Source organism: Fundulus heteroclitus, unplaced genomic scaffold (assembly GCF_011125445.2).
Source record: "Fundulus heteroclitus isolate FHET01 unplaced genomic scaffold, MU-UCD_Fhet_4.1 scaffold_124, whole genome shotgun sequence".
NCBI classification, from domain to species: Eukaryota; Metazoa; Chordata; class Actinopteri; order Cyprinodontiformes; family Fundulidae; genus Fundulus; species Fundulus heteroclitus.
Window position 1 is genome coordinate 44,052 of NW_023396536.1, and position 25,897 is coordinate 69,948.

A 25,897-nucleotide genomic window follows, 5' to 3' on the forward strand; every position below is an offset into this window, starting at 1 on the left:
TCACCCTCCAGCCACTCTGCCATCTGCTCTCTCGAGGAGAGGGGGGCTAGCGAGTCACCCCTGCAAGCTACATGGAATCCAGTCTTCACATCTCCTTCCTGGGATTCTAAAGGAGAGGTCCCCCTGCAGGAGCCATGCATGGAGCCTGGAAGAGGCCACCAGCTAAGCAAAAATTAGGCTTCCCAAGGCACTTTATAAAGTAAATTTAAGCAAATCATCCAGACAGATTGGTTCAAAATCTTCATATCTAAGAAAAGTCTTAACAAGCAGCTTTCACTCCTCCTGAAAGAGCGTATAGACCACATTGGACAGTTGTCTGCATTGTTGATGGCATTGCAGCAATCCCTCATACCAACCATGCATGAAGCAACAGTGGAGAGGAAACCCCCCTTTAAAAAGAAGAACAAAACTATAGCAGAACCAGGCTCAGTGTGAGCAGCCATTTGCCACAACTGACTGAAAGTTAGAGAAGACAGAGCAGAGACACAACAAAGCACACATTGATCCAGGAATCTCTTCTATGTCAGAAGGGTAAAGGCAGATGATCCCTGGATGGTGTCACAGCTAACAGAACGCCAGACCAGGTGTACTTACTATAAAGAAAAAAAAAGAGAGAGAACAAAAAGTTAAAAGCTGAAATGACAAGCAATGCAAATTGGAGAACAGTAGAACTCAATCAGAGCTCTGATATATGATGGAGCTTGATTATTAAGGGGTTTATACGTGAGAAGATTTTTTAATTGTATTCTTGATATAACAGGAAGCCAATGAAGGGAAGCTAAAATTGGAGAAATATGATCCCTATTGTTGATTTTCATCAGAACTCTAACTGCAGCATTTTGGATCAGCTGAAGATATAAAGTCATCCAGGTTTTGATGTCATCAAGACATGCTTGCTGTCTCCAGGATGTCTATCAGGATGGCGCCGCAGACGGCAGCCACGGTGTGTTGGTGCACACTTTTTTGTTTTGTTTTACTATTTAACTCTGGTTTTTGCAATGGTACCCGGAGCTCTTCACCAGAGAAGAGCTCATGAATATCGGGGCAACATCTCCAAAGGATTTATTCCCACTTTTCTTCTCCTCAACTCTTCAGAGCAGATAGAGACACACAATTTTCCGGCAAAACGAAAGGTGGAGGAATCTGTTTTTACACCGACAGCGGCTGGTGCAACGATGTGGCAGTGATCCAACAGCACTGTTCTCCTGACCTGGAATCCTTTATCATAAACTGTAAGCCTTTTTATTCTCCCCGCAAGGTTGCTTCATTCATTCTGGTCAGTTTATATCGTGCCGCATGCGAACATGCAGGTCGCACAGTGCGCGCTCGCAGACCATATACTTAGTGTGGACTCCTTAGTTATTGTCCTTGGTGACTTTAACAAAGGAAACCTCACTCATGAACTTCCTAAATATAGACAGTTTATTAAATGCCTGACCAAAGAGGAGAACATTCTGGATCACTTCTACACCACAGTCAGAGACGCTTGGCACGTCATCCCTCGTGCAGCACTGGGCCAATCCGATCACATCATGGTTCACCTGAGTCCTGCTTACAGGCAGAAACTAAAGCTCTGCAAACCTGTAGTTAGGACTCTGAAGAACTGGACCAGTGAGGCTGTGGAGGATCTTCAGGTGTGTTTGGATTCTACTGACTGGGGCATCTTCAGGGCTGCTACCAACAGTCCGGATGAGTTCACAGAGGCTGTGACATCATATATCAGTTTCTGTGAGTACTGCTGTGTTCCATCACGAACCAGGCTGAGTTACAATAATGATAAACCCCGGTCCACAGCCAAACTCAGAAGGCTAAGGTTGGATAAGGAAGAGGCCTTCAGGAGTGGGGACAAATGCAGATTCAAAGATGCAAAATACAAGTTTAGCAAGGCGGTGAAAGAGGCTAAACCAGAGTGCGAAACACGGGGGGGGGGGCTCGACCCCCCCAATTAACCCATGAGAACCCCTGAAAGCCTCAAAAGCAAAATTTAAAGGGGGTCTCAAATTGTGTCAAAAAAATTAAAAATGAAATACTTTTTTGTCACTAATGGTCACTAAAAAATTTTTAAGCTCAACATGTCCAGTATTTAAAATTCAAAACATTTATTCACAAATATCAGAATCAGAATCAGACATACTTTAATGATCCCAGGGGGAAATATATTCAGTTTTTTGCCAAGTGGAGCCAGCCAATCCTGTTTGCGTATGCAAATTAGGCATGTGCGTGCCAAACAGAAGAAAGACGTAATGCTGACAACAATTAATACTAAAAATGTTTATATTTTAGTATTAAGAACTGATCTTATCTGTTGTGCCTGTGCACTTTATCTGTTTCACTGTTGGTGAATGAGAAACGTCCTCTCGAGTCCTTGTATGTCTGGTGAATGTGAAGAATGGGGTACCGCGCACGTGACGTCACCGTCTCAAGAGCAACGCCCCTTTTGCCGCTTAGGTAGGGCATACAGGAGAGAACGCACGGATAACCCAGCTATTACAAGCGCAACAGAACCAGCGATATGACCGACTTTACAGCCGTTAAACTTTCCCAAGACGATGTTCCAGGCACACGGATTACTGGACGCACTGTCGAAGAACACACCAACCTTCAGCTCAAACGATGGCTTGAGTGTCGAGGGCTTGAAAAGACCGGAAAACGGGCCGAGTTGATGAACGGTAAGCTTTGTTTTTTTTTTTCTGCGCGGCGATCATGGCAGCGTCGGCCGTTTTTTTTTTTTGTTGTTTGCAATCACCGTCCAGGAATGGGTATATGTTTAATGTTTGTCTTATTTGAAATGTTTTTGAGTAAGCTATCCTGGTAGCAGGCTATCATGTTAGCGCCTGCTACCATGAAAGCCTATATGCTGTCATGGTAGCAGGCACTACTTTATTAACATGTCGGCCACCAAAATACTCTTACCTTGACTTGATGTCGCTGGAATTGGGTCAGGATGTTCTTCGGTTGTGCCCTTTCCTCCGACAAAATGCTTGCTACATATGTACTTGAATTTGGTAACTTTTTCCGGGTTGAACTGTTGTGTAGGCTGACCGCACCGGTCCCAGCGCACACATTTCTCCTTGGCAGTCTTGAAGAAAACATCCTTCATATGCGGCCGATCAGCGTAACTCGAGTCGCTGTTGCACGTTCCATAGCAACAATGTTTAAAAACCATGGTCTTAGATTTGGAAAAAGCAGTCGTTTACCGAGTAAAACCTAGGCTAACGCACGTCTCTTTTACAGCAAAACAGCGGCGGGTTTCCGGAGTTTGCCCCACTGCGTACCACGTGATGTGACGTCATCGTGACGTTGTGTTTCTAAAAATAGCTCGCGCGCGGTACCCCATTGACATTAAAGCCAACTTTGACTTTGACATTGTAATGTTATAGGCCTACTGCATACTGAGAAAACTTACATCGGTATTGCGTAACAATCGGGAGATGGGGACCCCCCCCAAATATTGACAGGTATTTCGCACACTGGGCTAAACCACTGTATTCTGAGAAGCTGCAAAACCAGTTTTCAGCCAACGACTCTGCTTCTGTCTGGAAAGGGCTTAGGCAGATAACAAATTACAAGCCTAAAGCCCCCCACTTCATGAATGACCGACACTTAGCCAACAACCTGAACAACTTCTACTGTCGTTTCGACAGACAAAGGGACAGTCCCGCAACCGCCCCCCACAACACCTCCCAACAGATCACCTCCACCTCTTCCTCCCCCACCTCAGTGACAACTCTTTGCATACACGAGAAAGATGTTAACAAACTCTTCAAAAGACAGAACCCCCGGAAAGCTGCTGGACTAGACTCTGTCTCTCCATCCACCTTAAAGCACTGTGCTGATCAGCTGTCTCCAGTATTCACAGACATTTTAACACCTCATTGGCGACTTGTCACGTGCCCACCTGCTTCAAATCCTCCACTATCATCCCTGTTCCCAAGAAGCCAAGGACCACAGGACTTAATGACTTTAGACCCGTCGCTCTGACCTCTGTGGTTATGAAGTCCTTTGAGTGCCTTGTGCTTTCACACCTAAAATAAATCACTGATTCCCCTCCTGGACCCCCTACAGTTTGCCTACAGAGACAACAGTACATGGACTATGCAGGAACCTACGTCAGGATCCTGTTTGTGGATTTCAGCTCGGCCTTCAACACAATTATCCCAGCTCTGCTTCAGGGGAAGCTCTCCCAGCTGAATGCGCCTGACTCCACCTGCAGGTGGATCACAGACTTCCTGTCTGACAGGAAGCAGCATGTGAAGCTGGGAAAACATGTCTCCGACTCACAGATCATTGGCACTGGTTTCCCCCAGGGCTGTGTTATTTCTCCTCTGCTCTTCTCCTTGTACACCAACAGCTGCATCTCCAGTCATCAGTCTGTCAAGCGAAGTTCGCGGACGACACCACTCTCATCGGACTTATCTCTGATGGTGACGAGTCCGCCTACAGGTGGGAGGCTGACCATCTGGTGACCTGGTGCAGGGAAAATAACCTGGAGCTCAATGTTGTAAAAACAGTGGAGATGGTTGTGGACTTCAGGAAGAACTTAGCCCCAGCTAACCCCATCACCCTCTGTGACTCCACAATTGACACTGTGGAGTTATTCCACTTCCTGGGAACTATCATCTCCCAGAACCTAAAGTGGGAGCTGAACATCAACTCCCTCACCAAGAAAGCCCAGCAGAGGATGTCCTGCGGCAGCTGAAGAAATTCAACCTGCCAAGGACAATGGTGTAGTCCATACTCACCTCTTCCATCACCATCTGGTACGCTGGTGCCACCACCAAGGACAAGAGCAGACTGCAGCATATCATCCAGTCTGCAGAGAAAGCGATTGGCTGCAATCTTCCATCTCTCCAGGACCTGTACGCCTCCAGGACTCTGAGGCGTGTAGGGAAGATTGTTGCTGATTCCTCGCACCCCAGTCACAGACTATTTCAGACACATCCCTCTGGCAGGAGGCTGCGGACCATCAGGACCAAAACCTCACGCCACAAAAACATTTTTTTGGCCTTTTCAACAAGGCCAAGAGCCGCCCGTGACACTGGACACTGCCTCTCTCCCCCATTCAGGACTTACAAGCTTCTGTGTTACATTAACGCACAGTCTACTGAGTATATAGCTTCTGTATATATATATATATATTCTATTTTATTTTACTTGGTCTGCACCATCAACACCAAGTCAAATTCCTTGTAAGTGCAAACCTACTTAGCAATAAACTTGATTCTGATTCTGTAGTCAAAATAATTGATTGAATTCATCAGGATTTATGGATAAATATAGTTGAGTGTCATCAGCATAACAGTGGAAAATAATCCTATGCTGTCTGATAATTTTACTAATCAGAAGCATATATATAGTAAATAGAATTGGCCTAAGGACTAAACCACATGTGTCAAAGTCAAGGCCCTTGGGCCGGCCCCGGCCCGCAAATTAATTGTCTACGGCCCCCCTGGATGATATTTAATTACTATTAGAACAGGCCCACAGGCCACAGCCACCCGTTGGCGTTTTGCACTTGTAACCAATATGGCCCCACACTCGGTCTTTGACATAAAGGGGAGCAAGCAACTCAAAAACCCAAACAGTGATCAAGTCCAAGATGTTTTATTTCAACAAAAGGTGCCGTAATAGTGGCACGATAAAACACTCCCTTTACCCATTTTTAAAAGTTCAACATTATTCCAATAATTCCAATTCCAATGATTCCAATAATTGTCCTTAAAAGTCATCAATCAGAGGCCAGAAGTTGGGCTCCATTTATTATGCTGCTTCTGGTGGAGGCGATCCGTCTACACAGCGCACTCTCTTGCCGATCCACAGCTGATACTGCGGCGCTCCAGCACTGTTCCACTCTTCTGTGTGCCACGCCGCTTTTAGGATCGATCTAGCTAAAATAAAGAAGCAGGAAAACTCCAGCATCCCCACACCAAGACTCTGTCAGAATAGTATTTCCTGCCGATACTCTCTGATCGAGATGGAGCGCTATTTACAGGCGCCCTCGGTACTGGGCCGTCTGGTCACCTCCCGGTATTCTGTGTCTGGCGTGCGGATCCCACAAGCCCCTTGCTCGGCAGAGTGTCTGTCTCTGTCACCTGCAGGATCAGCTACGCTCTCCTTCCATCCAGGCTATTTTTATTTTGGGTTCTATCAGCCTCTGCTGACACCTGCGCGCAGCAGTTGCGGAGCACTAATTGCACTCCGCCTCCTTAGACAATGAACTTCAGCCCGGTGTGCTTGGATTGTTAAAACAAAAACAATCCAAACATTCAAAGCACAACAAAAATGTTTCATCCCCGACACAATGCCCCAGTTGCGCACTGATTGACTGAGCGGCAAAATTCGAATCATGCGTCCTATTGGACCGGAGCGCAACAATTTATATTTTTTATTGGCTATAACTTATTAATGTTAAACTACATGTGCAATTTTATTTTATTGTATTTTATGTATTCATATTTATTTCTCAGTTGAATGGAAAGTAGCAGATAAGAGACATGAGAGAATACAACTGATTTGATTTTTATTATTATTATTATTTTACCATTTCAGAGCAGTAATTGGTAGGATCATGGAGCAGCACAATAATGCATTTTCAGTTTATAATGCATGCAATTTTATTTATGTATTTATCTTGATATTAAGAAACATATATATATTTAAAAAACAATTAATTTTTTTGCTGTTTGCCTGTTTTCCCTTGAGGTTACTGACAGAGCCATAAAAATATTGCTTTATTCTTTTAATGTACAAAACATGTACATTACATTACAGTATGTTTTAATAAACATGGAACCAGTCTGGCCCTCGGCTTGTCGCAATTTTGTCCTTGGTGTATTTGACTTTGACATCCCTGGACTAAACCCTGTGGTACTTAACTAGTGACCCTTGAGTTTGTGGAAGATTTGTTATTAACCTGAACAAACTGGAATATGTCAGATACATAATGCTTTTCCCTTAATCTCTACAGCATGTTCAAGTTGTTCTTGGAGAATATTCTGATCAAGTGTATCAAATGCAGCACTGAGATCTAACAGGACGTGTACAGACACAAGTCCGTTATCTGAGACCATAACAATGTAATTACCCAAAAAGAAAAATGTGAATAAATCAATGTTAAAATATAGTTAGGCAGAAATATTGAATACATTTTGAAGCCTGATATTTAAATCACACATAAAGTGGTAGGTGACTTACATGTTGAATCAACATTAGGTTTATAACCATAACTGTTTCATGTATCTTTGACATTAAAATATTTAGCTTTTTCATTGTTTACATTACATTTTGAAATTGTAGACAAGAATTTGTGCTCAAGTAGCTAATGAGCTAACCACATTTTCCCCTTAGCAAAAAAGAGCAAGACCGTACACTGAAATTATCTACATTTGACAAAAGAATGCAGTGCAGTCTGTCAAATAAATTACCATATTTTGATGGATTTATTCTTCCATTGACTTTACTTCTTTGAAGTTTCGAAACACTTCCAAATTAATCCATCCAATTAAACATTGTACTGGCTATAGGCCCGAGAACAGACATAAACTGTAAGGTTCCACTTTTACACTCAAAGTTAAATTAATAAGGACGCACCAATGAATATTGATGAATATTTATCTTAATTTTAGTTGACATATATACTCACAAAACAATGCAGTTATCAATAAACACTTAAAGAATCATAGCCAAGTTATTTGACTTTTTTTTATCTATATGTCTGTAGCTCACTCTGGTTGCAGAGTTTGTAGGAATGATTATCATGTCCTGCTGGCATATCAGTTCCACCCAGAATTCTGTGTCTAAATACAGTTTAGACACAGAGGGTCCCCCTTACACCCCTATTGCAGAGCACGATGTGAGTGTCCCTAATGCCATGCCCTATAAATGTGTGTCGTGAAAATGTGTGGTGGAGCAGGCAGAGGGATGCATCTCGGGATGAGAAGGAAAGGATTGGGCAGCAAAATTTCCTCCCAGGGAGCCAGCTCCCCCACTGACTCGAATAACTACCCCGTTCTCCAAAACCCACCAGGAGAGGGAAGCACCAATAGCAGTGCCACCAAAATCTGGGACTAGAGATAAGCGCTGAGGCCTGAGAATCAATTGAAAATCAAACTAACACTCCAACTCCCCTGACCCTCCACCCCTGGATTGACTCTGGATTTAAGCCTCTTATTGGCTTGTTTTCTACTTATTTATGCACTTTTCCTCTGAGAACTGAAAGCCGTTATGCCTTACGATCAAATGAAATTTTGTATTTCTCTGCTCTTCCTGTTCAAAACGAAATGGGAAATAAAGTCTTCAGCTTTTTGCCTCCTTTGCTTTGAATACCATTCAATTTGAATTCAAACTGTCAAAAGTTGTTTCACTGAAAGCCTTCCACATTATCTTAAAAAATAACAACAATTTGTATTTTAAATTTTTGTTTTGAATTGTATAGTTTTACTGTAACACTCCTGCCTTTTATTTGTCAAGTCCTCTCATTTCACATATTTTAAAGGTTGTTTTGTTATTGTTGTGTGTCTTGTCCACTATGCTGTGTGTATATTTCTTTGTTGGCCAAGTCACCCCTTGTGAAAGAGATCTTGATCTCAATAGGTCTTGCATCTGGTTGAATAAAGATTTAATACAAATAAATAAAAAAAAATAATTTATTATTCTGACTGAAGATATTTCCCCATTTTTTTCTTGGGGTAACTTCCTGATTTAGAAAGACCACAACTGTTCTGCCTGCCTTGAATGTTCTTTTGTTGTTCAATTGTCTTTTGTGGAGTAGCTAAGAAAAAAGAACATCTGGGGCAAGTTGTACTCATATATATTTTCCTTTTTGTACTGAGCAGAGTATCCAAGGCTTTTATGTGGTAATCTATTGGTTACAAAATATTAGCTATAATCTAAACCACTGCATCAGTTGCATTTATCTTATTAGACTCCATCTTATTTTATAGCGTCTTATAGAAACAACTAAATGTCTAACATATTATCCATCAAAGTACAATAATCTTAGACAATAACACAATGGCAAACTCCAGTCAAGGCCATCCCACATTTTTTCTGATTGGTTAATAAACTAAGGAGATCATTGCTGTCAGCTACATTAATGAAAAACAATACTGACTTTGGTGACTCTTTCCCATTAGGATACACCAGAATTAAGATGTCATCAGTACTAGGAGTGTTCATTTTTATGGGCCTCCTGTTAGCGTTTAAGGCAGCTGTAAAGCCTGCTTCTCTCTGTCAAATACAGGGAAATCCAGAATTTCCTGTACTGTCTAAACAAGGAGATGTGACGATTGGAGGTGTTTTTTCTATCCACAGGAAAATCACACCACCCTCACTTTTCTTTACAGAGAGGCCGGCAATATCTAATTGTACCAGGTAATTTTTAACTATATACACAATATTATGTTAACGTTTTGTCTTTGCGAACAGAACTTTCTACTGTGCTTTTGTTTTCACAGTATTGACTTAAGGGAGTTTCGATTTGCCCAGACAATGATATTTGCTATTGAAGAAATAAATGGAAATAAGGATCTTCTTCCTAATGTTGCTATTGGATATCGCATTTATGACAACTGTGCATCGACAATATCCTCAAGGCATACAGTAATGGCACTAATGAATGGGGATGAGATGACTTTGGAAGATAGCTGCTCTGGACAATCAGCAGTTCATGCTATTATTGGAGAGTCTGAATCTACTTCTACTATTGTCCTTTCCCGCACCACTGGGCCATTTCAAATTCCAGTGGTAAGATGGTGACACTCAGAATTAGTATATGTAATCAGCATATGTGTCTGTGATATGCAAAGTCTTTGTTCTGTTTTCTGTTGACAGATAAGTCATTCAGCTACTTGTGAGTGCTTGAGCAATAGAAAGGAGTTTCCCTCTTTTTTTCGAACTATTGCAAGTGATCGCTATCAAAGTGTTGCTCTTGCTCAGTTGGTCAAATACTTTGGTTGGACCTGGGTCGGAGCAGTGAACAGCGACAGTGATTATGGCAACAATGGGATGGCCATCTTTCTCTCTGCTGCACAAGAGGAAGGAGTGTGTGTGGAATACACAGAGAAATTTGACAGAGCAGAGCCAGAAAAACTCAAAAAAGTGGTGGAAGTGATCAAGAAGAGCACTGCTCAGGTGATTGTTGGATTTCTTGCACATGCAGAAATGAATAACCTGTTAGAGCAGTTGAGTTTCCACAACATCACAGGCCGGCAGTTCATTGGGGTGGAGGCGTGGATCACTGCTGAAAGCCTTGTAACTCCTACTAGCTTTAGTGTGCTGGGAGGTGCATTAGGATTTGCAGTGCAAAAGGCCAACATCAGCGGCTTGGACGATTTTCTAGTTAGAGGTTTCTGGGAAACAGGATTTATGTGCAATGACACAAATACAGAGACAAGTTTAAAAACTTGCAAAACAAACCGGGATTTCTTAGAGCTTAAAGATAATGACAACGATGTAACAGAGCTAAGATACTCCACTAATATCTACAAAGCCATCTATGCTGTAGCACATGCTCTACATAACATCTTGAAGTGTTCAGATCATCAAGGATGTAAGAAGCCTGTGGAGATCAAGCCATGGGAGGTAAATGAAAAGGCCTTGTGTCTGTACTACAAGTGTATAACTAAAAATGTTGAAAAAGGTCCTGTTTATTGCTCTTCAGGTAGTAGAGGCTTTAAAACATGTGAACTTCACTACTAACAATGGGGACAAAGTGTGGTTCGATCCTACTGGAGCCGCTGTTGCCAGGTATGAGGTGGTGAACTGGCAGCGTGGAGCAGATCATTCGGTTCAGTTTAAACCTGTTGGTTACTATGATGCTTCACTACCTTCTGGCAAGAAATTTGTTCTTAACACAGAGGCTATAATGTGGCCAGGGGGAACTAAACAGGTAAAGCTCATCCCTAGTAATAAAATCTAATCATAAATAAATGAATCATAAAGTCATAAATAAATATTTAACAATACATGTTTTATCTTTTTACTACAGTTACCTGTTTCAGTTTGTAGTGAAAGCTGTCAACCAGGAACCCATAAAGTCCTCCAGAAAGGAAAACCTGTGTGCTGCTTTGATTGCATACCATGTCCAGTTGGAGAATTTAGCAACACCACAGGTACCACATATCTAAAGTATAGCAATATGTGTGTACCCTTTGTCTGCCACAGTGTTAGCATCATTTTCAAATTAGCAATGATACAGTCATTTGTAAACTGTGTAAGGGTGGATCAAAAGGAATTGTAATAATAAAAAACATATTTTTTATTACAGATTCTATTGACTGCAAAAAGTGTCCTGAAGCATTCTGGTCCAATCAGAACAGAGATGCATGTTTACCGAAAAACATTGAGTTTCTCTCCTTCATTGAGGTTATGGGCAAAGTACTAGTATTTTTCACTTTGCTAGGTGTTCTGCTAACTTTAAAAGTAGCCACACTGTTTTTAATAAATAAGGACACTCCACTAGTGAAAGCAAACAACTCTGAGCTGAGCTTCTTGTTGCTCTTCTCCTTGTCACTCTGTTTCTTGTGTTCTTTAACATTTATTGGCAAACCCACTGAGTGGTCCTGCATGTTGCGACACACAGCATTCGGCATCACCTTCGTTCTTTGTATCTCTTGTATTCTTGGAAAAACAATAGTGGTTCTAATGGCCTTTAAAACAAATCTTCCAGGTAATAATGTGATGAAATGGTTTGGGCCTGCACAGCAGAGACTCACTGTTTTGTTTTTCACTTTTATACAGGTCATTATTTGCATCCTGTGGTTAAGAATAAATCCCCCCTTTCCTTTAAAAAACATGACATACTACATGGAAAAGATCATTCTTGAGTGTGCTCTGGGATCACCTGTTGGGTTTTGGGCTGTTTTGGGATACATTGGACTTCTTGCCTTACTGTGTTTTGTCCTTGCTTTCTTGGCCAGAAAGTTGCCAGATAGTTTCAATGAGGCTAAACACATCACCTTCAGTATGTTGATTTTCTGTGCAGTCTGGCTCACCTTCATCCCAGCTTATGTCAGCTCACCTGGGAAATTTACTGTAGCTGTTGAGATATTTGCCATTCTAGCATCAAGTTACGGGATACTATTTTGTATATTTGCACCAAAATGCTTTATTCTTATTCTGAAACCTGAGCTGAACACAAAGAAACACCTGCTGGGGAAAACACAAGGTTAATCAGTTTACATTGTACACAATATTTTCTCTCTCTTTTTAAAAAAAATTTTTTTTTGCTCTTTATTGTTGTTGAAGGTCTTATTGCAAAAACTTGTATTCTGTAATTAAAAAAAGAAAAACATGACGTCATGTTAAAATACACCAATAAGTTGTGAACAATGTGTTTCAAATAAACCAAAAATGTAAAGATATACAACATACAGACTAAGGCATAACAAATAAAAAAAAATTAAAAAAGTTGATTGGTTGTTTGTTTTTTGTAATTAGCAAAATTTGGAGACCATTTTCCCTGTCACACGGTGTTGCTGAAAAAGAAAGAGATACGGTAAATCCCAGAAAGAATCCTTACCACAGGGAAACAGATTTAAATAAGTGTTTTTATATTTGTAGTTGTCCTGGGGTTTTTATGTAACTGAAAGTAATAATAATGTTTAGAAGTGATCCAGTGAGAGTCCTTTCTTAAATCTGATAGAGAAGCTGTAAAGGCAGCTAATTACATTAGGGTGACAACAAGGAGGCCTTGGAACCTCTTTTTACAAATATATGGAACTCATCTCACACACACACACACACACACACACACACACACACACACACACACACACACACACACACACACACACACACACACACACACACACACACACACACACACACACATACATACACAAATAGATAAATGCATAAATATTCCTTAAAATACCAGTAGAAACATGAGAAAAGCTGGTCAGCAATTATATAAAGGATTGCTGATCGTTGGCAAAGATATTTCCATTGATAATGATTTTCCGTTCTTTATCAATGAAATGTAGATTAAAATCAGAATAATAAATGTTTTAAACGAAAAGTCTGAGATCTTCTGAACAGAAGGTGTCAATGGCCCCTCAAACCCATTTTAGGACGAGGGGAGAAAGGTCCTTCCAAGCTGTCGCACTCAGAATGTCGACTGCACTACCACTTTACCTGTCCGTGGATGATTTTAATACCTTAAGCCCAGAGGGTTTTAGGGACAATTTCCACCTGAAATTACATATCTTAAATAAATCAAGGACAGCTCGAAAGTTATAAAGTGTAAATGTAAGCGTTTGTATTTGTGTGACAGAAAGGCATCAAAGAACATTTTTCAGATGGAAGCACTATTGCAAATGTCACCATGTCTGATTTATAGAAGATTAAACAAAGAAAAAAGTCATTCTGAACCTCTTCTAAATTTTTCCCAAAACAAACTGCAAAACATCATGAAACCTCCTTAGAAATTATAGGAGAAGTCTAAGATGTTATAGATCCACATATTGACTATAACGGCAACAAATCTAGACTGAATCAGTTGAAGCATCTTAGTTCCACAAAAGTTTTAGTGGGCAGTGTGCGGAACTGTGATTTTGGCACAGTTGTGCCAAAATGGGCCAAAACTGTGCCAAATGTGCTTTACACATCATAAAAAGGAAATCTGGTCAGATAAAAATGCTGATTTCCTCTGTAGGACTCCTTATGTATATGACAAAGTATTTGTGCATAAGATTTACCCCCTGTTTCATCAAAATGTACAATTTTGCCAGCATAATATCAATAAAATGAAGAGAAAATGAGCTGAATTGTGTCCTTTTGACTTAAACAACAATTTTATTGAAAAAAATACTTATCATTAAATAATTAAATATGCACTCATTAATATATTAAAAATTCCTAATAAACAACATGATCAAAACTAAATTATCAATAAAACAAGAATGTGAATAAAACTTTCATTGAGTAGCTATCAATAAAATGTGTAAATAAATATGCAATAAATTCTAACTTGGACACAAGCCAAAAATGTAACAAAAGCATCAAGACCTCATTTTCAGTAGGGTTTTCAGCGCAGCATGTTGAAAAATGTCTGACACTCTGCCAGAGGTCCAGCTACCAAAAATAATAGTCAGAATGTGGTAATCCAGGGTAAAAAGAACCTCCTTAAGAATATAAGGCTGCATGATTTTTCTTTCTTTCAAAAAGAATAATAATTTTCAATCGAGTTTGAATGCATTTGTGGAACAGCCACCTCTATTTTGACTGGCACTGTCTCAGCCCATTCTGATGTTAAACTGTTTTCACAGCATGACTGTTCATGAGTTTCGAACCACCAGTCACAAACCCCCATCTAAAATGGTTTCTGAATGAATGAAGCTGTTTAATGAAACATTAAGGTTGTAGAATCACACTGAGTACAATTCTGTAGAACATTTAAAAGCCACCTCTGTTTCAATAAACTGGCCTGTTTGCATTTCTAAAAAGAAGAATCGGCAATAACGCTGCAAGACGTTTGTATTGAATTTATGGACAGCTAATAAATAAGGAAAAATATATTGCTGTCAATGTCCCCCTTATTAGAGAACGTTTACCTAAATGTTAGTGGGAGTCTATGTTCTATAAGGCTGTATGTTTTTTATATAGTATAGAAACCTGCACAATATTAGTTGTCCACAGACTGTGCTATTGAACTTTTTCCTTGGTGCTTCCCCACCTTCCAGTTGGTTTTACAATCTGTCTAATCCCAAAAGGAGAAAGCATGGTCTCTTAATTAACTCCTTAAGCAATAAAAGCTAAACAGTGAATGGAAAAATTACAAATCTTTCATAAACTTTGGAACGTTTTTTTGTTTTTCGCAGACAAAATATCTGGCCAGAATACATACCCTGGACAGACCCAGAGACCTTAGAAATGGAAAGGGTATGTGTAAATCCTAGAATTTAAATATGCTTTAACGTCTCATTGAATGGTTTTTGTATCTAAAAAGGCCAACTTCATGTCTCGTTGAGATTTAACAGTTTAAATGAAGATGAAATATAATGAAATAAAAGGAGTGTAAATTATTTTTATAATGATTATATGTGATATGATGGTTTCTATGATTGAATCATAAAATTATTTACAAGTTACATTTTAAACTGTGATATGTAAAATAATAATATAAATTCCATATTAAGCAATGCTATTCTCCTTTACACTTGATTTTTCAGTTGTAATATACACTGTACATAATAAAGATTCACCATCAAATTGAAGGAAATTTTATTCTGAAATCATCACTCTGATTTGATGAGAGGATGAGCATCATCATCTGAATAAATACAAAGCCCATCCTTTCAAAGAAAACAGATACCTCGATATTGATAGAAGTCAGCATATAGGACTAGGAATACAAAATTCTTTTTGAAAGATGAGTGATTGGATTTGTGTAATGTCACTGTTAGTGAGCATTCTAGGATTCTTTAAAGCAGAGAATGACTCTACCTGTAAGATGTTTGGAAGCCGAGAGATGCCTCTCTTGTCTAAGGAAGGAGATATCACTATTGGTGGGGCTTTTTCTATCTATAGTCAAATCTCAATGCCCTCATTCTCCAAATACGAAACACCAGAGCCTTTCAAATGCTCCAGGTAAATTTTACTTTCATTCTCTACTTTATTTTATGTTCAACAGAAGAGAAATGTAAAACACTCTATTTCCTTTTTTTTAGGATAAATCTAAGAGAATTTCGTTTTTTGCAAACAATGATATTTGCTATTGAAGAAATTAACAACAGCAGCATCCTACTGCCTAATGTTTCAATTGGATATAAGGCATTTGATAGTTGTGGTTCAACATTACCTTCAACACATGCAGTAATGGGTTTAATAAATGGAGAGGATAAGACTTGGAGTAAAAACTGTTCTTCTGTTCATGCCATCATCGGGGCCTCTGAATCCTCTTCAACAATTGCAATGCAACAGATTTCAGGGGTTTTCCAAATACCTATGGTAAGTACAGTTATCATATAACTGCTCTGACAAACAAGCTTATTTCATCTTATTGTCAAAAACATTATGGTTAAGTTGGAGGTTGGAGTTTTCGGAGCTTTTTTCTTGCCATATGAATCTGAATAGATTTCTATTACTTTAATTTCTCAAGCTTTGATTATTTTCTCTGTTTTGTTTCCACAGATTAGCCACTTTGCAACATGTGCTTGTCTCAGTAACAGAAAGGAGTATCCCTTTTTCTTCAGAACCATTCCCAGTGACTACTACCAGAGTAGAGCACTGGCTAAACTGGTAAAACACTTTGGATGGACATGGGTTGGAGCAGTGAGAAGTGATAATGACTATGGTAATAATGGGATGGCAACTTTTATTGAAGCTGCCAGTAAAGAGGGGATTTGTGTTGAATACTCTGAGACCATCTCAAGAACTGGTTCTAGAGAACACATTGAGAAGGCAGTAAGAGTAATACAAAGAGGCACAGCAAATGTTTTAGTTGCATTCCTGGCCCAAGGTGAAATGGATGTTTTGCTCGAGGAAGTTCTGAAGCAAAATGTAACTGGGTTGCAGTGGGTCGGCAGTGAATCTTGGATCACAGCAAATTACTTGGCTAAGAAGAGGTACTCTGGGATTTTAACTGGGTCACTGGGCTTTGCAATAGGAAAGGCAAAAATCCCAGGGTTACAAGAATTTCTCTTCAAGGTGAACCCAAGTCAGGATCCTCAAAGCAACTTGCTAAAGGAGTTCTGGGAAACAACCTTTGGATGCAGTTTTCAGTCCAGTGTGCCTGGAACAAAATTATGTTCTGGCTCTGAGAGACTTCAGGATGCAGACAATGCTTTTACAGATGTATCAGAGCTGAGGATATCCAATAATGTGTATAAGGCTGTGTATGCTGTTGCTCATGCCTTGCAATACATGGCAAAATGTGGATCAAGTCATAACTTAATATCTCACTCGTGTATCTTAAAAGACCATTCAGAGCCAAGACAGGTAAATGCTTACCTTGGTAACTGTTTGTGGTATTTTTTTTTCATCTAAGTGGAAATCATATACATTTATGTACTGTTCTCCTTTTTGACAGGTTGCAAAACAACTCCAGAATGTTAATTTTACACTTGAGTCTGGAGAGCAAGTGTACTTTGATGAAAATGGGGACCCTGTTGCAACCTATGAACTTGTGAACTGGCAGAGAAACCATGCAGGAGGTATTGTGTTCATGACTGTGGGGAAGTATGATGCTTCCCAACCAAACGGGAATGAGTTTACCATGAACAACGTAAATATAACATGGGCTGCAGAATCCTGGGAGGTAGGAATCAATTTCAGTGTATTTTTAAAGGCTGTTTGCAGAAAACAACAATTTAACCTGATAGTCCATATATGTTTTCATATTTTACCCCACTTTGCTGTAAAGCAGTTAAATGTGCAAAACCTAGCATCTTATTAGGTTTGATAAAGCCCTGAATTTAAAATTTTGTTCCAATAACATAGTCATTACAGGTTGAATTTTACTTCTGTCACAGAAGCCACTGTCCGTCTGCAGTGAGAATTGCCTGCAAGGTTTCCGACAGGCAGCAATCAAAGGCAAACCAATCTGTTGCTTCTCATGTGTCCCGTGTGCTGGTGGAGAAATCAGCGATACCAACAGTGAGCAAAAAACACATTTCGCCCTTTCTGCCTTTTATTCTACAGAAAACCCAAGTCACTGTGTAAATCCCTCACTTCCCTTATAAAATCTATGAAGAATTTTACAATCTGAGCCTGTTTTTTATCTGATATTTTCTTATTAGATTCTGCAGAGTGTTCACAGTGTCCACCGGAGTACTGGTCAAATATCGATCACAGCAAATGTGTTCCAAAGGTGATTGAGTTCCTGTCATATGGAGAAACTATGGGAGCCCTCCTCACTGCCTTTTCATTATGTGGAGCAAGTTTAACACTTGCGGTCTTGTGTGTGTTTTTTAATTTCCGTCACACACCTCTTGTCAAAGCCAGTAATTCTGAGCTAAGTTTCCTGCTACTCTTCTCCTTGACTCTGTGTTTCCTTTGCTCTCTGACTTTCATTGGCCAGCCCACTGAGTGGTCATGCATGCTTCGTCATACAGCTTTTGGCATAGCTTTTGCTCTGTGTATTTCATGTATTCTTGCTAAAACTATAACTGTTGTGATGGCCTTTAAAGCTAAAAGACCAGTAAATACAGTTCCTCAGTGTTCAGCTTCCCTTCAGAGAACAAGTGTTCTTGGCTGTACTTTAATTCAAGTGCTAATTTGTGTTATATGGCTAGCTTTTGATCCACCATTTCCACACAAGAACATGGTTTATGCAAGAGAAAAGATTATTCTAGAGTGTTTCTTAGGGTCACCTATAGCATTTTGGGCTGTGATGGCATACATAGGACTTCTGGCTCTGCTCTGCTTTGGCTTTGCTTTTTTAGCTCGGAGGTTACCTGATAATTTTAATGAAGCTAAATTTATCACCTTCAGCATGCTGATATTTAGTGCTGTCTGGCTCACATTTATCCCAGCATATGTCACTTCTCCCGGTAAGTTTACTGTAGCTGTAGAAATATTTGCAATTCTAGCTTCAAGTTTTGGATTACTTTTTTGTATTTTTGCGCCAAAATGTTATATTTTACTTCTGAAACCTGAGAGGAATACTAAAAAAATGTTAATGGGAAGAAATCAATCAAAACACAATAAGAGTATGTAGAGTAGTGCAAACAAATGGGCTGTTATAATAAACTTCAGTTAAAGACTATTTGGATGGAATGTAATATTACAGATTTTGTCATATTTTTTGTAATATTATAGCAAAACAGTGAATTCTGGTTAAAATAAATATGTCTACAGACAGTCAAATTAAAAAATATCATTAATTTATTTGTATAGGTTTTCTCCACATACACAAAAATGGTATCTAGAGTGCTTATCAAAATAAATATTTGACAACAGAAACACACAGGGAGATAAAAGAATACACAAACTGGTTAAAAACTAGGTTGATGCAACAAAATAGAAAAAACAAAGTGTAGCTACACCCAGAAGTGCCACCACAGTTTTAAGTATTAAAAGCCTGCTGATTTAAAAAGGCCAAGTCCAGTTTTGGATCAAAGATCTAGCGGAAGCGGATTCCAGAGTTAACATGCTGCAGAAAAAAGCTTGATTGAAAAAACATTTGTATTTTGTCTGTGGAACCGTGAAACAAATAACACAGTTATATTCTAAGTTATAATATTCTAATCTTATGCTACACTATGCAGACTGTGCCCTTGAAAATGCCGGCGGCATCATACTGAAAGTGAAACTTAAGACATTCTTTAATCTCTAATTAATTCAGCTAATTATTATCTCACCATTCATATCACTTTGAAATTTCACTCCCATATGACTTCCATATTTTTTCTAATTTCATAAAGAAAATTAAAATGAGCCAGTGATGTTGCGAAAAAATTAAATACCCAGTCATGTCACAACAGAAAACTGTAAATTCCACCCCATTCTTTGTATATAAGCACTATGTTCAGCTGGAGTACATCAAAAGCACCACACCTACTTCAAAAACATCACATGACCTAATGTTCATCAAAATCTCCTCCATTCACTCACGTTTAAGGATGTTCTTCTGTGTTCACTCTGTGCATGTTTTCATCATTAGAGAGCCTGTGAATGTTTACCCAAATGCAACAAACTGAGAATTACGATCAGTAATCATGGAGGCAGCGTTGTACAGAATAGCTCATGTGTGATCGGTGAAAGGAAAAAATAAGAAGACAATGACAGAAATGGTGGAACATTTCCATGCACATGCTGTGATGTATTTAATAGCTGCACAGACCAACTGAAATGTACTTAAAGACTGGGTTTTTTCCACTGAGCTATATAATACACTGGAGTGCTGATTTTGCCGAAAAACTGAAGTCACTGGCCGCCATCTTGCTACTCCCTACTCTCACAGAATCCCATAGGATTTGGTTGCAACAACAAGCAGTTTTCTGGCTGAGTGAAAACGTTTCACAGGTAATTCTACAGTCAGTGGATGTACTAACACTATCAACTACTAGGAAATTAGGTGCTGAAATATTTTACATGTTATTCATATTAAATATATATATATATTTATATATAAGTATGTGTATATGTATATATGTATATATATGTATACACATATGTAAATATATGTTTTTGTATATTGTTATTTATATATTTATAAATGTTAAACATATATATTTAAATGAATAAAATGCAAAATATTTCAGCACATGACTTTCTGAGTACTTGATATTTTTAGAACATAACATAAAACTATATGGCACTTGACATTTTAAAAGTTTTAAGCCCCCCCTGAACATGAGAAAATCCTCGTTATTCGATGCTGTAGCGCACATATTCCATAGTTACTGGGGGGAAATAAGGAGTACCAATATGGCGGCTGGTGGCTTCAAAGCGACTCGTTCAAACAGACGGTGATTAGCACTCCAGTGTATTATATAGCTCAGTGGTTTTTTCAGTGTGAGATTATGGCACTGCAATAAAATATGAATTTATTTTAGTTTTTTTTTTTTTTAAAAACTCTTCTTTAACAGTGAACTATTCTGGGGATGTTAATAAAGTGATTTGTAGGCCAGACAGACATTTATGATGTAAATAATGCAAAACCATTTAAATTCTGGAGTTATATATTTTCCACATAAGCAGAGGTTTTAGGGGGTGTTTTTAGATTTTTTTCATTATAATTTTTTGAACCTAATCACTAATTATGGTGTTATCTTAACACGTTGGAATATGTGGGGAATGGCCTTGTATACTGTATCTAGAACCTCGTAAGGACCACTTGAAATTTAAATTAAAACCCCACAATGTAATGAGAATGATTTTAAACAAACCAACATGCAGACAGAAAATATTTCTCTCAAAATGGTTTATTCAATAAATTCAATAACATGTTGGAAAAAGCAGCAATTTTTAAAAGAAATATCTTGAAAGATAACTTGGCAAATACATTTAGAACTATGCTAAACAGCAATATTTCTGCATTTTAATATATTTTACAGTATCATAGAAACCCTAAATAATAATGAAAAAAGCAAATTAAATGATGGGTGCTTACATCATCATCACTCTGATTGGATTACAAGACCTAAGCCACCTTCATTTGCTCTATAAGTATAAAGTACACCCTTTTAGGGGAGAGACGTTTTAGTGAATCTTTGAAAAAGTTATTCTGAGTTGTGTCTTTTCCCTTTTTTTAAGATGCGGAAAAACATCTGTGCTATTTGTATGTTTGTAGTTATTATTAGAGGGTTAGCACAGGATAAAACAGCTTTATGTGAATTGCTGGGGAGCCGAGCGATTCCTCTTATGTCAAAGAAAGGAGATATCATTATTGGAGGAGCTTTTTCCCTCCATAGCCAAATCTCAAAGCCTTTACTCTCCTGGACTGGGTCACCTGAACCGCTCATGTGTTCCAGGTACTGAGATTCTGATTCTTGTTTTTAAATTTAACTAGCATGCTGAACTCCAATGAAATGCATAATGTTCAAAATGTCTTTTTCAGAATTAACTTAAGGGAATTTCGTTTTGCTCAAACAATGATATTTGCCATTGAGGAAATTAACAACAGAAGCTCCCTACTGCCTAATGTCTCAGTTGGTTATAAGATATTTGACAGCTGTGCTTCCACATTACCTACAACACGTGCAGGAATGGGTTTGATGAATGGAGAGGAAAGGACTTTTGGAAAAAACTGCTCCGGTCAATCATCCATTCATGCCATCATTGGAACTTCTGAGTCCTCTACAACCATTGTGATGTTGCAAATTTCAGGGATTTTCCAAATACCAGTGGTAAATGCATATATTTCCTAAGTATTAATGAGCCTCAGCTTACTGGAAATAATGATTAAATGATTACCTTATCAAACAAATTAAATGGTGGTGATACACTTTCACAAATAAAACAACATATTCAAAGAATACATGCAACAATACCTCAAATTAGAAAGATTCTGTCATCATGCAAATGTTTTTTTTATATTATTTTGTGTCACTCCTTTTCTTATAGATAAGTCATTTTGCAACATGTGCTTGTCTCAGTAATAGAAAGGAGTATCCCTCCTTTTTCAGAACCATTCCCAGTGACTACTACCAGAGTAGAGCACTGGCTAAACTGGTAAAGCACTTTGGATGGACATGGGTTGGAGCAGTAAGAAGTGATAATGACTATGGTAATAATGGGATGGCAACTTTTATTGAAGCTGCCAGTCAGGAGGGGATTTGTGTTGAATACTCCGAAGCCATCTCAAGGACTGGTTCCAGAGAGCACGTTGAGAAGGTTGTCAGAATGATCCGTAGAGGTACAGCAAGTGTTTTAGTTGCATTTCTGGCTTATGATGAGATGGATGTTTTGCTGGAGGAAGCTCTGTATCAGAACCTGACTGAGTTGCAGTGGGTTGGCAGTGAATCCTGGATTACATCAGCTCATTTATCTAAAAAAAGGTACTCTGGCATACTAAGCGGGTCCCTGGGCTTTGCGATAAGAAAGGCAAGAATTACAGGCCTGCAAGACTTTCTTTTACAGGTGAACCCAAGTCAGGATCCTCAGAGCAACTTGCTGAGAGAATTCTGGGAAACAACTTTTGAATGCAGTTTTCAGCCCAATATACCTGGCACAAAATTATGTTCTGGCTCTGAGAGACTTCAGGATGCAGATAATGCTTTTACAGATGTGTCAGAGCTGAGGATATCCAACAACGTGTATAAGGCTGTGTATGCTGTTGCTCATGCTTTGCATAGCATGATGAAATGCAAGCAAAGTAGTGAAAATTTAAATCACCTCTGCAACTTAAAGGATCAGTTGGAGCCAAGACAGGTTAAAAAGCAGTTTGATATTTTAAATAGATGCATAGTAATTGTTTTAGAATGTATCTAAAATGAATCTATTAATCTCTTTTTTTAACATTGGTAGGTTGTGAAATATCTCCAGGACATTAATTTTACTGTTCACTCAGGAGAGAGAGTCTATTTTGACAGAAATGGAGACCCTGCAGCTATTTATGAGCTTGTGAACTGGCAGAGAAATACTTCAGGAGATATTGTATTCACAACAGTGGGGATGTATGATGCTTCTCAGCCAAATGGAAAACAGTTGACCATGAATGGAATCAACATTACTTGGACTGCAGAATCCATGGAGGTATGGACAATAATCTAAATGAAATAGTAATTTTAAATTTAGTGAGGACAGAAACAAAGAAATAGGAAAATAATTGTCATTTGTATACTAGGATAAATAGTTGTGTCTTTCAGCAAGTTCATCAAGACCTTTAAAATGTAAAGTTTATTCTAAATTCTGTTAATTTATGTTGTATCAGTTCACAACACATTTTCTAAATTGATTGTTGAATTGTTCTGTTCTTATAGAGGCCAGTGTCTGTCTGCAGTGAGAATTGTCTGCCAGGTTTTCGGAAAGCAGTCATTAAAGGAAAACCCATCTGCTGCTTTTCCTGTGTCCCGTGTGCTGCAGGGGAGATCAGCAACACCAGCAGTGAGTGAAACAAGTATTATGTTGTTCTCCTCCTTATTTCTAGTATGACTATAGCACAAACCCATTTCAGTTTTTGTTTCTCTGATCAGATTCTGCAGAGTGTTCACAGTGTCCACCGGAGTACTGGTCAAATGTCGATCACAGCAAATGTGTTCCAAAGGTGATTGAGTTCCTGTCATATGGAGAGACTATGGGAGCCCTCCTCACTGCCTTCTCATTATGCGGCACGAGTTTAACACTTGCGGTCTTGTGTGTGTTTTTCAAGTTTCGTCACACACCTCTTGTCAAAGCCAGTAATTTTGAGCTGAGTTTCCTGCTACTCTTCTCCTTGACTCTGTGTTTCCTTTGCTCTCTGACTTTCATTGGCCAGCCCACTGAGTGGTCATGCATGCTTCGTCATACAGCTTTTGGCATAGCTTTTGCTCTGTGTATTTCATGTATTCTTGCTAAAACTATAACTGTTGTGATGGCCTTTAAAGCTAAAAGACCAGTAAATACAGTTCCTCAGTGTTCAGCTTCCCTTCAGAGAACAAGTGTTCTTGGCTGTACTTTAATTCAAGTGCTAATTTGTGTTATATGGCTAGCTTTTGATCCACCATTTCCACACAAGAACATGGTTTATGCAAGAGAAAAGATTATTCTGGAATGTTATTTAGGATCACCTATAGCATTTTGGGTTGTATTGGGGTATATCGGACTTCTGGCTCTGCTCTGCTTTGGCCTTGCTTTTTTAGCTCGGAGGTTACCTGATAATTTTAATGAAGCTAAATTCATCACTTTCAGCATGCTGATATTTAGTGCTGTCTGGCTCACATTTATCCCAGCATATGTCAGCTCTCCTGGTAAGTTTACTGTAGCTGTAGAGATATTTGCAATTCTAGCTTCAAGCTTTGGGTTGCTTATTTGTATTTTTGCACCAAAATGTTATATTTTACTACTGAAACCTGAAAGAAATACTAAAAGACACATGATTGGAAAAAAATAGTTTAACAAGCCATACGAAAAAATACAGTTGTAAAATCCTATAGTCTACATTTTGGTTGTGCTATTAGTTTCTGAATACCTTCTGTTTTCTGTTTCTTTTCACTAGTTGCTCTTCTGTAGCATTTTCCTTTAATCATATCAGAGAGAAAACACATTCTGTAGTTGTTTGGTGTTAGTATTTTCATATGTTAACTTAAAAGTTTGGCTGCACATTTCTTTTCTATTAATAATTAGTGATTTACCTACTGGTACTGTATCTTCATTGAGCAGCCTAAAATGGCCAAACACTTGGCACTTGACCAAACACTTCACCTGGATTAGCAATACCAAGGAATTTATTACAATACATGTACCAATGGCAGGAATAAGCAATATCCATGTAGTGGAGATGGCCTTTGCCAATCCCAATTCAACAGCTGTTCATGCTGATTTGTCAATCTTAAAATTCTGGGTTTCATTACCACCCTTTACAATAAATTTTCCAGAGACTGTATTGGTAAATTCAGGTTCTTGTCAGTCTTTGTCATGTAACCTAGTCTGCACTCGCTGGATATTACCAGCTGTTTGAAACAGCTGCAGAGAGAAGAACTGAACCACTGGCCATACAATTTTAAGATATTCAAAGCAAAATTCCAACTCTATCAAGATGGAAATTTACTTTTTTTCTGTAAACTTAAAAAAGTCACATATAAAAATGAGTAAACATGCTACTGTTAGATTGGTTCCGGAGATAACTTCATGGCAACAATAATAGCTCGTACAAGTGATGAGATTAAAAAAGATTGTAGTGGTTTGTATCCAGTCAAATATATCTTGTGAATAAATATAATGAAGCTAAACCTGTTTCTGGCAGGGCAATACTGTAGCTTTCCTTACCCTGTTAACCCCTATATTTGACAAAAAAGACTATTGTGTCCTCTTCATAAATTATTTGTGGTTATTGGGAAAATGGTTAAAAGAGACTATGGCTTCTGAACATTATCAGCAAGTAAGTTAAATTGGACTCTCAATATTAACATGGTGAATGTAGTTATTTTAGTACTCTTTGAAGCTACTGAGTTTTGAAATTTATACATGGGATTTAGTTTTATCAGCCTCAGTATTGCAAATTTTTGTTCTTAAGTAACTCAGACTGCTATCATGGACAATACAAATCTAAACACATTTACTTTGCACATTTTTCTATGCAGCAAGAGCATGGTATATGTCTCAATAAGATATATTCTTATATGTACTTTGTAAAGTCACAAAACTTGGGAAAGAGCAATACATGTATATAAAACCTGATCTAAAGCAAATAAAACTAACTGATGGCATCACTATACTACTTTTATTTCAATTGAATTTCAAGTCTAACATATATGGAGTGAATTTTGTCTTAGTTCCTTTTTTTATTTATTATATCATTGGCACTGGTGACCTT

General features: G+C 38.5%; 3 protein-coding genes across 3 annotated transcripts; all 3 read left to right on the top strand.

Moving 5' to 3' along the window:
• Positions 1-1,304: 1,304 nt before the first annotated feature.
• On the top strand, positions 1,305-12,343 carry LOC118558357 (extracellular calcium-sensing receptor-like). Its single transcript, XM_036128870.1, has 7 exons — positions 1,305-1,728; positions 9,198-9,372; positions 9,456-9,744; positions 9,832-10,581; positions 10,661-10,888; positions 10,988-11,127; positions 11,187-12,343. Exons 1-7 carry the CDS (start codon positions 1,305-1,307, stop codon positions 12,169-12,171), a joined length of 2,991 nt encoding a protein of 996 aa, XP_035984763.1. The 3' UTR covers positions 12,172-12,343.
• A 3,180-nt stretch (positions 12,344-15,523) lies between these two features.
• On the top strand, positions 15,524-18,658 carry LOC118558358 (extracellular calcium-sensing receptor-like). The gene is made up of 7 exons (XM_036128871.1): positions 15,524-15,588; positions 15,669-15,948; positions 16,132-16,647; positions 16,687-16,938; positions 17,030-17,257; positions 17,472-17,595; positions 17,739-18,658. Exons 1-7 carry the CDS (start codon positions 15,539-15,541, stop codon positions 18,656-18,658), a joined length of 2,370 nt encoding a protein of 789 aa, XP_035984764.1. The 5' UTR covers positions 15,524-15,538.
• A 2,732-nt stretch (positions 18,659-21,390) lies between these two features.
• Positions 21,391-24,780, top strand: LOC105932563 (extracellular calcium-sensing receptor-like). The gene is made up of 6 exons (XM_036128884.1): positions 21,391-21,416; positions 21,503-21,791; positions 22,009-22,815; positions 22,912-23,139; positions 23,367-23,490; positions 23,580-24,780. The coding sequence occupies exons 1-6, from the start codon at positions 21,406-21,408 to the stop codon at positions 24,473-24,475; spliced, it is 2,355 nt and encodes a 784-aa protein (XP_035984777.1). The 5' UTR covers positions 21,391-21,405; the 3' UTR covers positions 24,476-24,780.
• The last annotated feature ends 1,117 nt before the right edge of the window (positions 24,781-25,897 follow it).

What these genes read in the sequence shown, in the direction of transcription:
- LOC118558358 (XM_036128871.1), top strand. Translation starts at nt 15,539, where the DNA reads ATGCCCTCATTCTCCAAATACGAAACACCAGAGCCTTTCAAATGCTCC. An exon ending in GGGCTGCAGAATCCTGGGAG is followed by an intron (nt 17,258 to 17,471) that starts GTAGGAATCAAT and finishes CTTCTGTCACAG; the next exon opens with AAGCCACTGTCCGTCTGCAG. An exon ending in AGAAATCAGCGATACCAACA is followed by an intron (nt 17,596 to 17,738) that starts GTGAGCAAAAAA and finishes TTTTCTTATTAG; the next exon opens with ATTCTGCAGAGTGTTCACAG.
- LOC118558357 (XM_036128870.1), top strand. Translation starts at nt 1,305, where the DNA reads ATGCAGGTCGCACAGTGCGCGCTCGCAGACCATATACTTAGTGTGGAC. An exon ending in GCAATATCTAATTGTACCAG is followed by an intron (nt 9,373 to 9,455) that starts GTAATTTTTAAC and finishes TTGTTTTCACAG; the next exon opens with TATTGACTTAAGGGAGTTTC. An exon ending in GGCCAGGGGGAACTAAACAG is followed by an intron (nt 10,889 to 10,987) that starts GTAAAGCTCATC and finishes TTTTTACTACAG; the next exon opens with TTACCTGTTTCAGTTTGTAG.
- LOC105932563 (XM_036128884.1), top strand. An exon ending in GGATTTTCCAAATACCAGTG is followed by an intron (nt 21,792 to 22,008) that starts GTAAATGCATAT and finishes CTTTTCTTATAG; the next exon opens with ATAAGTCATTTTGCAACATG. An exon ending in GGAGATCAGCAACACCAGCA is followed by an intron (nt 23,491 to 23,579) that starts GTGAGTGAAACA and finishes TTCTCTGATCAG; the next exon opens with ATTCTGCAGAGTGTTCACAG.